The sequence below is a fragment of the Nomascus leucogenys genome, chromosome 8 (genome assembly GCF_006542625.1).
Source record: "Nomascus leucogenys isolate Asia chromosome 8, Asia_NLE_v1, whole genome shotgun sequence".
Classification (NCBI taxonomy): Eukaryota; Metazoa; Chordata; class Mammalia; order Primates; family Hylobatidae; genus Nomascus; species Nomascus leucogenys.
This window is the reverse complement of record NC_044388.1, coordinates 40,551,787-40,566,748: the sequence shown is the minus strand read 5'-3', so window position 1 is coordinate 40,566,748 and position 14,962 is coordinate 40,551,787. Positions and strand designations below refer to the sequence as shown.

At 40.2% G+C, this 14,962-nt stretch overlaps 1 protein-coding gene across 9 annotated transcripts in view; it reads right to left on the bottom strand.

Annotated features, from left to right (window-relative positions):
• UNC5D (unc-5 netrin receptor D) overlaps nucleotides 1-14,962 on the bottom strand; it is a 562,098-nt gene that overhangs the window by 84,289 nt on the left and 462,847 nt on the right. For 7 of the 9 annotated variants that reach the window (XM_003269567.3, XM_030817085.1, XM_030817087.1 and 4 more), the window contains one exon: nucleotides 7,200-7,232. The exons of the other annotated variants lie outside the window; for them this stretch is intronic. In XM_003269567.3, coding sequence (XP_003269615.1) covers nucleotides 7,200-7,232 — 33 coding nt within the window. The remainder of the gene's footprint in view (nucleotides 1-7,199; nucleotides 7,233-14,962) is intronic. 9 annotated transcript variants of the gene reach the window in all.

Genomic DNA, 14,962 nt, shown 5'->3' with positions numbered 1-14,962 from the left:
GTAAAAAAAAAATACAAATGTTACACATATATATGGGTTGAATTGGTTCACAGTAGGAATGATTCTGAAGGATGAAGCAAGTCAGGCAATTTTTGGAAAGTGCTATATTTATGTAATTGGAAATAATCAGCAGGAGATGAGGAAAAATGGACAAAATAGGAAGAAAAAGAGTTTGAGACAGTGGTTAGAGCATCAGCATCAATGCCAGTAGCCTTATGTTAGCTTAGGAGAGCTTAGAAATCTTTTGAGAATTGAATGACCAAAGACACAGACGGTTTTGTGGGTTCAAGATCCTAATCAAGTCTCCATAGCCTAAAAGAGCATGCTAAGTTGCCAGTGCAGCCCCCACATCCTCTGAGGAATTCTGTACCCGGTGAAGATCATAAATAATACGGATCAACATGATCTCATTCTGAATGAACCCAGTGCATTTTGGGGAAAGGTGCAGAATGGAATTTTCTTCAGTGAGAAGAGCATACCTACTTTTCAGACTTTAAGGATGCATTCAGGCCATTGTTTGGTGGAAATGATTTCAAGACGCATGCATTTTGGGCTTTAACCTAGTGTCTGGCACAGAGTAGATGATTATTACAAGAAGTTTCCTCACTTTTCTCAAATCTACCTTGTATTAAAATTGTAGGGAAGATACATTTCTTGTTTCATGGAACCAAGATTATTTGTATGGGACAATGTACAATAAATGTCTTCTACATGAATGAATAAAATTGACTATATTGAAGCAAAATCTTGATTTTCTTTCTTTTTGAAATGGAGTCTTGCTCTGTCATCCAGGCTGGAGTGCAGTGGCGCGATGTTGACTCACCATAACCTCTGCCTCCTGGGTTCAAGCAATTCTTCTGCCTCAGCGTCCCGAGTAGCTGGGACAGCAGGCACCTGCCACCACACCTGGCTAATTTTTGTATTTTTAGTAGAGACAGGGTTTCACCATATTGACCAAGCTTGTCTCGAACTCCTGACCTTGTGATCCACCCACCTTGGCCTCCCAAAGTGCTAGGATTACAGGCATGGCCGATTTTCTTTTACTTTAACACTAAAAGGTCCAGTGAGAAGTCAGCAGGAAGAATGAAAACCACAGCACAACAAATATTAATTGAATATCTACATGCTAGACTCTGGTAAATTCAACAGGTGTAATGATGAATAAAACTCTATACTGTATGTCAGATGGCAGGGACTATGTCTATCAGCTAGGGAATCCAGACCAAAATAAAGGCAATGAAAATATTGAACAAAAACAGGGGATAGTTTGATACCGAGGCAACTTACAAGAGCAACTAACTCACACTTAGGGTGGGAGGGTGAAGTCCTTGCAGACATGAAATCTAAGTTGAAAACTGAAGGAAGAGTAAGTTAAGCAGGTTAAGTGTTAGGATGAGGGAAAGAGACTTAGTCAGAAGTAACAGAACACATAAGGGAAACTATAGGCCATCATGGGCACCAGGCATTCAAACAGAGGGGCTTTGTTTTGCTGAGGAATACAGCAATGGTGAGAGGGTAGGAAGGAAGATACTTAACGATAATAAAGAAAAGAAAGCTGGGGCCAGCGCAGTGGCTCATGTCTGTAATCCCAGCACTTTGGGAGGTCGAGGCAGGCAGATCACCTGAGGTCAGGAGTTCGAGACGGGCCTGGCCAACGTGGTGAAACCCCGTCTTTACTAAAAATACAAAAATTAGCCAGGCATGGTGGCAGACACCTGTAATCTCAGCTACTCGGGAGGCTGAGGCAGGAGAATCGCTTGAACCTGGGAGGCAGAGGTTGCAGTGAGCCAAGATCACACCACTGCACTTCAGCCTGGATGACAGGGCAAGACTTGGTCTCAAAAGAAAAAAAAAAAAAATAGAAAGCTGGGACCAGATCATATGCATGTTAAGTGCTCTAGACTTCCTTTTAAGAATAATGCTGAACTACTGAAGAGGCTTAAACAGGAATGTAATGTGATCAGGATTTGTTTTAGATAGATCAGATAAACTGATGCAGGGCAACACTGGCTACAAAGAGGCAACTCTAGAAATCCTGGTGTGGCAATGAAGATGGCCTGAATTTTTAGACTTTTCTTCTGGGACACCATTTTCCTTTCATTTGGTTTTTCTCTTACTCCTTGGGCTGTTGCTTTTCTTTCTTCTCTGTAGTGACTTCTGACCTCCTCTACATCTAAATATTAATGTCTGCAGGTTCCGTCCTCAGATCTTTTCTCTTCTCTATTCATGCCATTATCTAGTGATCTCATCCAACCTTAGGGCTTTAAATATCATCCGGACACTGACAGGCCCCAAATTTATGGTACCAGCCCGCACTTCTCTGACTTCTAGACTGTCTGGCCAATGTCAACTGTCTACTGAACCTCTCCATTTAAATGTTTAATAGGTATCTCAAACTTAGCATTTATAATGCTGAACTCCTGATTCTCCCTCCAGGTTTGCTATGCCAAGTTTTCCCCATACCAGTAATGGCCAACTCCATTCTTCCAGTTGCATAGTCAAAATTTTGGAATCATCCATAACATTTTTCTTTCTCTTGTACTCTACACCCAAAATATCAGAAAATCCTTTTGACTCTGACATCAAAAGACATCCAGAATATGACCCATTTTTACAATTCCTCTTGCTACATAGCTGGCTCAAGCCACAATCATCTTAGAGCTAGATTAAGAGCCTAGGTATTGTAACAGATTATTGTTATAATAGGTCATTGTGATAGATCTCCTTGCTTCTGCCCTGGTTCCCTATAGGTTTACACTCAACATAGCAGTTAAGAGCTTTTCCTTGAATATATTAGGTTGTGTCACTCTGAATAAAAACCCTGAATAGCTTCCCAGCTTCCTCAGAGTGAAAGTCAAAGTCCTTACAGTGGCCTATAGCAAACTCAAAGTATAACAAAACAAAATTTTCTTCCCTCACCTCGCTTCTCTGACCTTAGCTATTACTATTCTCCACTTCTCATTCTGTTGCAGACATCCTGGTCTCCTTTTTGCCCTCAGAGACTCCAACCAAACTCCCACCTCATAGCATTTGCGTCCTGCTGTTCCCTCTGCCTTGACTGCTCATCCCCAAGCTACCCAGAATGTTTGTTTCCTTGTTTTTCTCCCCTCAGGTCTATTCTCAAACATAACTTTATTTTATTTTATTTTGTTTTATTTTTGAGACAGTCCTGCTCTGTTGCCCAGGCTGGAGTGCAGTGGCACGATCTCAGCTCACTGCAACCTCCACCTCCCGGGTTCAAGTGATTCTCTTGCCTCAGCCTCCCGAGTAGCTGGGATTACAGGTGCATACCATCAAGCCTGGCTAATATTTGTATTTTTAGTAGAGGTGAGGTTTCACGGTGTTGACCAGGCTGGTCTCGAACTCCTCACCTCAAGTGACCTGCCTGTCTAGGCCTCCCCAAATGCTGGGATTACAGGAGTGAGCCACCACGTCCGGCTACATAACTTTATGATAGAAACCCCTGAATACTTTACATCAAAAGGCATCACTCACTGTAACCCTGTCAGAGCCCCCCACCCTGCTCTGCTTCTCTTCATAACACTTACTACCTACCATTCAGCACTATGCATTTTCTGGTTTATTCCTGTCCTTCCTCACTAACACGTGAGCTTGATAGAAGGAGAAGCTGATTGTGTTTTGCTCAGTGTTGATTCTCCACCACCCAGAACACCTCCTAGCATAAGGTCAGCACTCAGTAAGTTGCTGACGGAAGGAAGGGATGGGTTTGAGTAGAGTGGAGATGGAGATCAGCTGATGAACTTGAGATCTGGTAGGTGGCAGAATAGATTGTGATGAATTGTTGGGTATTGGCCGGGCGTGGTGGCTCACGCTTGTAATCCCAGCACTTTAGGAGGCAGAGGCGGGTGGATCACGAGGTCAGGAGATCGAGACCATGGTGAAACCCCGTCTCTACTAAAAATACAAAAAAATTAGCCGGGCCTGGTGGCGGGCACCTGTAGTCCCAGCTACTCGGAGAGGCTGAGGCAGGAGAATGGCGTGAACCCGGGAGGTGGAGCTTGCAGGGAGCCGAGATTGCACCACTGCACTCCAGCCTGGGTGACAGAGCAAGACTCCGTCTCAAAAAAAAAAAAAAAAAAAAAAAAAAAAAAAAAAAAATTGTTGGGTATTGAGCAGGAAAAGGGAGACGAAGGAAATAAGAGGGCTCTAGGAGGCTCTTTCTGCCCTACACACTGAGTTGATGGTATACTGTTCCCTGAAATAGAGAAGATGGGAAAAGGATTTGATTAAGGACAGGGACAGAGCAGGATAATTTCAACTTTGAGGAAGTTGAGATTCAGGTTATTAGGACATATTCAACTGAAGATATCCTGGAGGTAGCTGGCTCTAGAACTATTAACTGAGTTTGTGCTGAACACTCATCTCTTTTAGGTACAAAACTGCATGGAAAGGAGATGAAGAGAGACTGTATAGTATTGAGTTATTTTCCAGGGAAAAGCTAAATCCTTTTCACCCCTTCAGGTGAACTTACCAAACCAGCTGCTACTCAGAAGCTCACAGCCTTTCAGAAAAAAGGTATTCTCCAAGCCTCCAAGGAGTCTTACTGTCTCAATGCAACCATTTTTCAGTTTGACTCTGGGGGTGCGTGTTTGCCATTCAGAACCTACTATATTTTACCGCACCTCCTGACATTGTTACACAACATTTATTGAAAGCACATTTGATGGTAATGAAGTTTCTATTAACTATGATTAAATCTCATAAAGCACCTGAAGATAATTTAAGATGTGCAGAAGCAGAAAATGAAACATTCGGTTTAGTACATTAGGAAACGTAATTGATTAAATTATCTCATTTACAATAAGTGCTTTCATGAGCTATGCAGTGCACATATTTTCCCCAGTTTGTCATTATGATTTGCCAACAGATATCTTAAGACTTCACTTCTTTTTACACCTCCCCGCAACTCTAAGCTCGTGCCTCTGCCCGCCTGCTCATGGAGCACTCTGTGCAGAGCTCTGAGTGATGTTTTCTATCTGCCAGGCCTTATGGAAGATCATGTCTATGGCTATATATAGGCACAGGTTGTTTCTCAATTATCTTCATAATTGACTTTGATTTTGCATCAGTGATGATTCATGTCGTCTCACACTAAGCCCCTCTTTCGCTGAAACAACTGCAGCCTGAATTTCTATAATGCACTCCTAACCATGCAGCTTACAGAACCCCGATTGGATTCCTCTGGGAGCCTTTTGCAATCACATTGATTCTCTAAGGTCTTATTTTTAGAGAAATCACAAATTAAAACAGTTTAAGCAATTCCGTTGCAGTATCCAGCAATTAAGCATGGTGCTCAGGAGCGAGAACCCCAAGCAAAAACTAATTCCGAAGTCCCTAAGGACTGGAAATGGCTTCTGTGGGGTTTATGGCTGGAAGTACAGATGTAACCAAATTAGAATGGCACAGGACTCACAAACTAAGTGTGAAATTAATTTTAAAAACACATACATGCATTTCTAAGTAACTCTCACATTGGCCACTCCATGGATACCTATGATCTTTTTTGTGCTATACGACAGAATCAGTGGACAGCATGCACCACGTGGCCGGGAGCAAGGTAAGAGTCCACTTACTCCATCTGTCATCCTGAGGGTCCTGACACAAGCACAGGCCAAATATTCAGTGATTTGTTTATTTCTGTCTCCCTCAATGCCCATACGCGTGAACACACATATACACAGCCAGGTGCCCCCAAACTCAATCTTCCCATAAATTCAAAATCAAACATGCATGATGTCAGAGGACCAATACTTAAGTAGTAATGATTTTTTTTAATGGGCAGCAGACAGCAGGGAAATAAGTTTAAATGTTTATTTTTGCTGTTTTCCCAAATTCTTAGACTTTGCAAGTAATGATATCTTTGTATCTCTAGCCTTCCTGAAGCAACATAAGGAAATAGGAACAGAATGGCTTTACTGGATTTTTCCCTCATGTCTTCTGACCCTTGTCCCAAGGTACCTATTTCTGTCTATCCTCACAGGGTCTTAATTCTCTCAAAGAAGTTAGCTCATAATAGCTATTAACTTTTCCAAGTGCTTTGAATTTTAATACCCTAGGATTTAAAAGATCAAAAGTCATTCAGTTGATACTAGAATGAGAGATGCTAGGCAGGGACGTCTTTCACAAGCTTTACAAACCAAACCAGCCAGGCAGTTGTCCAATCTCCTACTAATGAGAGCTATATTAATGTTGCTCCAGTATCTTGAAGTTTCCCTACTGTCCTTTACATATTTCTGATGTATGAGAATGACTTGGGGAACATATTAACACATAGATTCTTAGGAGCTCCTCAACCAGGAATTCAAATTTATTTGTTCTGTTCTGAGGTGGTGCATATTTAATTTAACAAGCTCCAGCCACACTCTGAGATTCTGATGCATGTGGATTCTGATCCATCTTTTGAGAAACATTTTTCTAAGATCATGGTTCTCAGTCCCACCTGCACCTTGGAGTCACCTGAGGAGCTTTGAAAAATAGAGATACCTGGGTCCTGAAAACCCTCCACCTTAAATTCTGATAGCCTTGATACAGCCTGGAAATTGGGAATTTTAAAAGGCCTACAGGTGATACTGAAGAGCATAAGGTCAAATGCCATACTGCTAGCCATTCCAGCCATCTCCTCTCTCCAACTCTACAGGGAGCATAAAATGACGACAATGCAAAGGCCTCTCCCATAAGCAAGCCTGGGTACAATGAGCCTAAGCCAGCACCAACACCCCAATCCTCAGCTCGTAATTATTTCGCCATGGAGTTCTGGATCCTAATCTGCCCAGCTGCCATGGATTCCACGGGAGGTAAGATGCTAGGTGGAGAGACTTGTAGTCAGGCTTTTGCCCAAGGCTGCTCTCAAGAAAGCGTGTACTGACAAATATTTATTAATTTTAATGTGATAAATCTCTTCAGAAATAAGAATCCTAGATGACATTTGCAGAGAAATGGACTTACAGGCAGAAAGAATCAAGAGGAGAGATTTATTTTGACTGGGAGGGAGGAGAGGGGTGTGCATATTTCTTTTGGATTTAAACCTCTGATATGTGACTCAGAACTCAATGAGGAGAGGCCTCGAAAGCCCTGGATCTTTCATAGGAACTTCAATTCTGCTCAGCTCCTAAACAAATACAACAGCAAGGCAGCAAATATGAGAATAAATTATATTCACAAGAGGAAAAATAACTTACTTTGGGGTTTTATTTCATGAAGAGGTTTTTTATCTAAAAGAAAGAAAGAGAAAAAGAAAGTTGCATTTAATAAATTTACATGGAGCAGATATATTTCCTGTATCACTTTATATCTACCTCTATAAATAAAACATTTTCTCCATTTTTACGGACAACAGGAATGGCATTGTCCATAGTTTTTTCATTCTATTTTTTTAAAAAATTTTCTCTTTTGAAAAATAAATAATTGTAGGATGATTACTTCATCATTTGAGAATTTATTTTCTTGTGGATTTACTAGCCTTTCTCTCTGTTGCATTTGCTAGATTCTTATCAGGATGAGCAGAGCAGTGAGCTTTCAGCCTGTCACTCTGTTATATACAGCCAGAAGCCTGCTCAGGTAAGGGATGCTGTTTCACTCTAGAGGATAGAAAAATGAACCAGCGAATAAATATTTAAAGGGATCCTGCCCTGGTTTGCAGTGATCACAGACTGGATAAAAAGTCCCCAACTCTGCCTGTTTATCCATTCTCATCAGGTATGGGTGTGGCACAGTGAACAAGTTAGTTTTGTTTTTACGAAACTTTTTACTCTTTTTTTTTGTTTCACATCTCCATTATCTGCTAAAATCTGTTCCATCTCTCTCAATGGAAAAGGTGTCATTTTATAATCACAGTATTTAGCAGTGCACCCATCAGATAAGGTGGATTAAGAGAAAAGGCATTCGGCATGGCCACAGGAGTCAGCTCAGCTGAGGAATTTTCTCAGTGCCCCCAGTGTCCCCCATCCATTGTCTCCTGTCCCATCTCCCATCATTAAAATAATCTAATCTTACAGGTCACTTTGAGACTGGGCCTCTGTGGCTTATTCTGTCACACCACAGTCCCTCTTCTCCCCATTCCCCCTGCCCTCGTCCATCTCAGGCTCACACAACTCCACCACAATGCGGGAACCCAAGGTGACTGCCCTTCAGACGCTATGCCAAGATTCTAGAAGATCTGCATGGTGCTTCCTCCTTCTCATTAGTCCTTTCTTAGGGTTTAGATGAGTCATTGTCTGACTACAGGGATCCAGGCTGTCGCTAATCGTTCACAGACTCACACAAGGGTAGGGGGACTCTACACAGTCCCCTTGTCTGTTTGCCCGAAGGTGAGCCACGTGAGATGGAACTGTCATTTTGGATTATGTTTTTAACTGAAGCAAATCTGGTACAGTACACATTTGAGAACTTAAATATTATCTGACTGACTGCACCATCACCCTTCCCAGGCAGATCAACACAGCTCTATTCCGAGTTCTCCATAGAGTCTTTCTCACCCTAACTCACTCCTGCATTTAACATGGTTTCTACGGAATGCTCTTGCGTTACGTGAATGCGGTGTGCTATAAATGCAGCTCTAGTGTGTTTTGCCATCCGATTTGTTGTGGAAGTCACTTTCACAAGGTGTGTGTAAATCACACTCTTGAAAATGGGCCACTATTTTTTAAAATAAAATAGAAAGGCAAAGTGAGAGGTAAAGGGTAATTTCTGGCAAATATTTCTTTAAAAAGAAAAATCCTTATAAAAGATAATAATTTGTTGACGTTGATATGATCATAGTCAGGTTTTTTTCCATAGTCAGGTTTCTTAAAACAGAAAACACTTGCATTTCCCTTACTGAACAGATGTGACGGTACTAGTTTTCCTGAGAGCAGGTGGTCCCTCCCGAAGTCCAGATGCTAATGCATCCAAGAATCAGAATAAAATGACTTTGGTGGTTTTAAGCTAACCTCAGTTTTTGCTTATTGCACAGTATCTGAAAGCATTTGGCATAGGGCACAGCGAGGCTGGCAGGCCAAGGCTGAGATGTCTGAAAGTGATACATTGCTACAACTACACAAGGAGACATGTAGAACATCTGTTTAAGAACTCTGACTGAGCTTAACAGTATTTTCTTCCTTCTAAACCACAGGAATGAAGATTACGCTGGGTAGCAAAATGAAACTCCATTAAAAACAGGTGAGATATATAACTATGCCCCAGAAAAATAAATCTAATACAGCCAGGCTACGAAAAAATTGGAGTAGTAGAGTTCTATCAGGTTCGGCTCTGAAAGAATGAATGAACAAATGTGGCTGAAAAGCCCAGGGCCATGGACTTGAGACAGAGAAATCAGGCAACAAGGGCACACAGGGCATGAATGCGGCACTCCCCCCTCTAACCTGGCTTTGGAGCCACTTTTAGTGGCATTATGGCATTAGTAGACCAGGATCAGAACTGGATTTAAACCTTCAATTGTCTACATGTGTGACCTCAGTATTCTCACAGTAAAACGGGAATACAAATTCCCATTAAAGGTTGCTACTGATGATTAAGCATGATAACTGGAAATCCATGCAGCATAGAGCTAGCACATGTTTGGCATCAATAAATGTAACAATCGATAGCTAATGACACAATTTCAACCTGTTATGATTATCATGATCATCGTCAGAGTAAAAAAAAAAAAAAAAAATGCCTATTTGTGCTGTGGCTTAGAGAGAAGTCACAACTCCAGGTCAGAAATTCTAGTGAATTTTGGGGATTCTTGAATGCATGTTAAAACTTGTATCTTGTTCCGGCCTCTGCTAATATGAGACCAACGCAAATCAAAACTTTCGTTTCCTGATATGTTAAAAATAAGGGCAGGGGCTAGAATGCAGTCTCCCTTGCCTTCACCCACTGTAAATCTGCAGACCAGCAACCAAAGACATTCTACAGAGTAAAAATTATTCAAATGGCCGCTTCCCTACAGTGGGACTTGTTATGCTAGGGTCCAGCATGTATTGTGTATCAGCGTGTATCCTCCTATGGAAATGGCTGGAAATCTCTGGTGCCCAAGAGGGTTTTAGTCCCCTGGCATCAGCATCAAAATTGGATTCTGCTGTGTTTTGTGAAACAAGGTACCTTGACAGGAATCTGCTAACACAGAGCATTTTCCCAAAAAGAAATATCTGATCGAGATTGTTCTACAATGAGCACGAGAGGGCTACCCACTGACTTCACTAACTTTGCAAGAAGTACCCACTCTATGATCTTTTATTCTGTTTGCATAATCATTTTCTCACAAGGCTCAGGGCCATGGTACATCCTTGATCAACTACATTCTCTCTGCTTTAATTTTACCTCTCCAAAGGTCAAGTTCAAATGACCCTTAGTAAATTAATCCATTCGGGCTATGGTTTTTGGTGGTGGTGTTGGCTGCATATTAGAATCACCTGGGGAGCTTTTTAAACAAATACTCATACCTGGGCCCCACTCCAAGAGATCTTGATTATTTGAGGTTTGGGCTTTTGTGATCATGATCGCTTTTGGGCAACACATCTGGGATCTGTGTGGTCAATTTGTTAGTCTCTGCCTCCCTAAGACGCCTTATGGTAGCTATGGTAATATAAATGGCCCCAGAAGGGTCTCTCCTATATCTTGCAGATGAGAGACGTTGCAATTTTGAGCCTGTGGAAGCTGAGCTGTAGTTTAGGAAAAAAATCATAGCAGTTTTCCCAGGGTCTAACATATACTGATTGGTACCTTCTGAGTAAGTTGGAAATTGATGATAAATTATTATAACTCAGTCTTATAATCTTTTTGTGTATTTATAAGTTAAAAATGCAAACATTTTTAAGCGTTTTAAATTGTCACATTTTATGTCACTTTTTTCATTTATTTCATTTTTATACTTACACAGTTACTAGGTAGTTGTTCATCCAAAATAAAATATATATATTATATATATAATATATATAATAGATAATCACAAAGGGAAAAAAGCATAATTCCAGCACCAAGGGATAACCACTGTTAAGTTATATATATAAGCCTAGGTCTTTATCCCCTATGATTTTATAGATATGAAACTACATAAAATTGCCAGTGATTTATCATTTTTACCTATAAAAATGTGGAATTGTCTTTTATGTATTGTTCTGCAATCTGCTTTTGTCACTTAGTACTGTAAGGCAGCTACTGCTTTGTGTCTGCCCTTGTGTATATGAGGGGGGAGGTATATATCTATATGATGGAGAAAGAGAACAATCTACCTTTTATTTTTGGCGATGATTCATTTCTTTTTCACCTTTAATTTCTTGCTTCCTTTTTTATATTCCATGCTCCTGAACCATTTCCATGGTATCCATTGTTCTTAGCAGCTATTTATAACATCATCCCTACACATCCAGCCTCTACTAGAGAACAAATGTGGTCAGCTGCATGCAGCCCACATCCCTGGGACTACAGAGAGCAGGCCCTGGGGGGAGATGGCACATGTGGACAGAAGGGTTCATCTCCAACCATAGAGTGAGGGCTGCAGACAGAGGGCTGCTCCTCAAAAGCTGTAGCTGGTGATTACTTGAAATCTGCTCCCACTGGTTTTGAATACTGCATAGATGTGTTTGATACCAAGGCCTATGTCATTTTTAAGATTCAGTTAGTAGGGTTGCTTAAATGTAGACTAAATACCCAGTGGGGCAGCAACTCAGTTCCCAGCAGCAATTCAAATACGTCATTACAGTCAATGTTTATTTACCATTCTTTCATTTCACTAGACTAGACATATCCCATATTTTTACCTACAAAGACCACTTTAATTATTTTGTTTGTCATAAATCATATGCTTTGAAACCTTTTCCACCCCCAAAAAGATATGTGTTAACTGTTTTGTATTTTAACTTACCCTTCACATTCTTTGTACTCTTAAATGATTTAGGAGTTGATTCTGAAGTCTGTGGAATAGTCTGCCTTTTGTATCTATTCTCTGGCTTATTTCCTTATTTGTTGCAGTAATTCTGTAGTATTAGCGTGAAAGAATCTACCATGACTCCACATTGCCTCTGAGTCATGGTCAACTGCTCTGCCTACCTTTATGGTCTTGCATTACTGGTCCCACCATGCCAGATATGAATTAGTTTCTGGAGCACCTCAGTACAAATCCATGTACTAGTCTGATAAATCTATTAACTTTCTCCATGGTCAACTCAAAGCTTTAAGTCCAGGCTGTTGCCTCACCTTGGGAAGCCCTTCCCTCTTCAAGGCTCTTACAGAAAAGTTTCCTGACTCCATGGCACAGATGGATTTCTGATTATTTCCCGAAATCTCTGGTGATTACTCCATTTGCAGGGATTGCTTCCCTCTCTCGACAGTTTGTCCAACTTACAGTCACTAAAACACAATGTATTATTTTTTTCCAAAAATAACATCACAAATGTTCATTTGATATATTTTATACTTTACTTTAAAAATCACTGTCAGTTATGGGTCTCTAACATATAAATCATATTTAAATGCTTATTTGTGTGACACTGCGACCACAGAGTCACAGCAAGAAAAAGATGGGGGGGACGAAATTAAGAGCTATTTGCTTATTTGCTGACTGGTAGGAAAGAGATTGAGGTTATTGATTATCAGTGTATTGCATGTATTCATGCTTTCTCTCTCCCCCCATAACTAGAAATAATTAAGAGCTGGGGTTATCCCTCTGAATGCTATCCAAGGCTGCAGGAAATCCCAGGGCCTGGCAGATAGGCCTTGTATTGGCAGTGAAGGATAATTAGACAAACATGAGGTCTGCTTTGCATTGACAACAACATTATGGCGGAATACGTCAGGGAGACAATGACAAGTGGGGATTCTGTTCTCCTCCGAGTGTTCAAAGTTCATTTAGGTCATAGAACATGCAGGAAAACAACCTCCAGCTCTTGTATACATCCTAAAACTATTTCAGTGATTAAAAATGCAGAAATATTAAAAGAGATTAAAATATAACTCATCTCTAGATTTGACTCTTTTTAGTTTCCTTATTGCATTTTTCTTTTCAGTTCATTTTTAAAGATCTTGGTCAGCAATGACCCTTCAGAGACCATATTTATCCCACTTAGTACTGGGTTAGTTCAGTTCTTGCTTTCTCACTTCAACCCTACTCCCCCCAGCTTCCCAGCCTGTATAGACATCACAAGATCTATTACCCCTTTTAAAACGCAATCTGAGCATACTCATAGAGGACAAGCACAGAGAGTAGGAAGTTTTTAGAGATTCCTTCTGGAGTTTTCCAACTGGTGATGTCAGTTAGAGAAATCACTGGTTTCCCCAGAGAAATCTGAGAATTAGTGGAATTCCAGGGCTGAATGTCAAAAACACCCACATAAATAACAACTTCTATGAGTTGAGATGCACATTAGTAAATGAAAAACAGTTCTATTGACATCTTCTAACTATGCATTGTTCAAGATCCCATCATGTTAATTAGATGAAGTCAGAAGGGTACCAAAACGGATGGCTCAAGGATGTCACTTCTGATGACAATGACCTTCCTGAATTGCCTTTAGTCAAAGCACATAATTAGTGTGCATTCAGGAGATGTAGTCTTCCCTCTTTTTTCTTTCAAACTGGGGGGCCTGGACAAATAAGTATCCTTAATGACTATGCTCACAAGTGGCATTTACATATTTTTGAGCTCAATCACTGAAACATCTAGATTGATACCAACTTCATTGTGATGTCTATCCATTCCTACTGATTCCATGTGTGTTAGTTTTTGTGATGAATATGCAGAGTAAAATATGCTTTTGGGCCACTGCAAACACTTTTAAGCCTATATCTATAAGACTTTCTTACCAGTAATTAGCCTTAACGTGATAAAATGCAATGCTTCCAACTCTGCTCCAAGGGAAGATGCATAATAAAGTCCTTTTTCTAACCTATGAATTCTTTTGCTTTGATCACCTACCTTCCAGTCACAATAGAAATATATACTGTATATATTCAAAATGGAACAAAAAGTCCAGATTCTATAATTCAAGCTTAAGACGTATTGGTTAATGTCATGATAATCACTGAGTTTGAGGCAAGAGTGATATTCAAATATTTAAAAATCATTTAAAAATATCAAAATGAAATTATTAAAGAGATATCCACATTCCCATGTTTATTGCCAGGTGATTTACAATAGCAAAGATATGAAAACAACCTAAATGCCTGTTGGCGAGTGGATAAAGAAAATGTAGCATATACAAACGATGAAATATTATTCACCTTAAAAGAGAAGGACATCCTGCCACTTTTGACAACATAGATGAACCTGGAGAATATACTAAGTAAAACAAGCCAGATGCAGAAAGATAAATAATGTTTAATCTCACTTATATGAGGAATCTAAAAATACCAAACTCATAGAGACAGAGAGTAGAATGGTGGTTACCGAGGGCTGAGGCTGGGATGGAGAGATAATGGTCAAGGGGTGTAAAGTTTAATTAGATAAAGAAGTCCTAGAAATCCTAGAAATCTAATGTGAAATAATGTGACTACTGTTAACAATATTGTACTGTATACTTGAAATCTGCTAAGAGGGCAAGACTTAAATGTTCTCACCACATGTGCACTAAAAAAAAAAAAAAGGAGCTATGTGAGGGATGATGGATATGCTAATTAGCTTGATACGGCAACTATCGCACAAATACACATATATCAAATCATCAAGCTGTGCAATTTAAATATATACAATTTTTAACTGTCAAGTAAACCTCAATAAAGTTTTAGAAAAGGAATCTGATGTGTAAGTGCCAGCCTTGCCGTAGGGTCACAGTGGCTTCCTGCCGTGTCACGGGCTATTCCTTAAATTGCTCAGGAGGGAGGTAGGGAGGTTTGGAGAGGGAAGATGGTGGGGGTTGAGATCTGGGAGGTGTTTGTTATGATGACTAAGAAAATACTTAACTGATATGAGGCTATCAGTCCTGACTCATTAAAAAATGCTTCAAGGGAAATTGTAAATTGAGGA